The 597-nt window shown below is 62.6% G+C and overlaps 1 protein-coding gene across 1 annotated transcript in view; it reads right to left on the bottom strand.

Moving 5' to 3' along the window:
• Positions 1-209, bottom strand: part of CUNH10orf67 (chromosome unknown C10orf67 homolog) — a 103,278-nt gene extending 103,069 nt beyond the window's left edge. Inside the window, exon 1 of the mRNA XM_026649345.1 lies at positions 109-209. Within this exon, the coding sequence (XP_026505130.1) occupies positions 109-209 (101 nt within the window). The remainder of the gene's footprint in view (positions 1-108) is intronic.
• Between the last annotated feature and the right edge of the window lie 388 nt (positions 210-597).

The following is a 597-nucleotide window of genomic DNA, read 5'->3' on the forward strand; positions in this document are numbered from 1 at the left end:
CGCCTACCTCGGCTGCCCCAGCTCCCCCCCGCCTACCTCGGCTCCTCCCCTTCCAGCTCCGCGGGTTCACCCCACAGAGGTGCCAGCCCCGACCCGTGATTCTCTTACCGGCAGTCGGCCTCCAGCTCCTCCAGGCAGCAGGGAAGCGCCAGGAGCTCTAGGATGTGCGGGGACAGGCTGAGCTTCCGCCCGACCGACAGGCTGCTCATGGCTGGGCGCGGAGGCTCCTGCCTCGTCTCCACTAGGGAGTCGAGGAGAGCCGCAAGAAAGGAGCTAAGCGTCCGATACCATGGCAACTAGCGCCTCGCCCCACCTCCCGGAGACATTATTGATTGGAGGCCGGAGACGCGACGTCACTTCCGGTAACAATTTGGGACGAGTGGAGAAGGGGCTTCCGAAGAAGTCACACTCTGAGCAGCGGCGATGCAATCTGTGGAAATCCCCTCCTAGCTGCTAAGTTTCCGCACTTCACCCCACATAGTTACTCCCCCACCCCCTCCGGGACACCCGTAATAACCCCGCCCCACAGACGTCCACCAGCCTTTCCATTTAACTTCAGGGACGTCAGGCAACGCAGGACACTTGCCAACCTCTCCA

This window comes from Terrapene carolina, unplaced genomic scaffold (genome assembly GCF_002925995.2).
Source record: "Terrapene carolina triunguis isolate 2854851 unplaced genomic scaffold, T_m_triunguis-2.0 Scaffold84, whole genome shotgun sequence".
Taxonomy (NCBI): domain Eukaryota; kingdom Metazoa; phylum Chordata; order Testudines; family Emydidae; genus Terrapene; species Terrapene triunguis.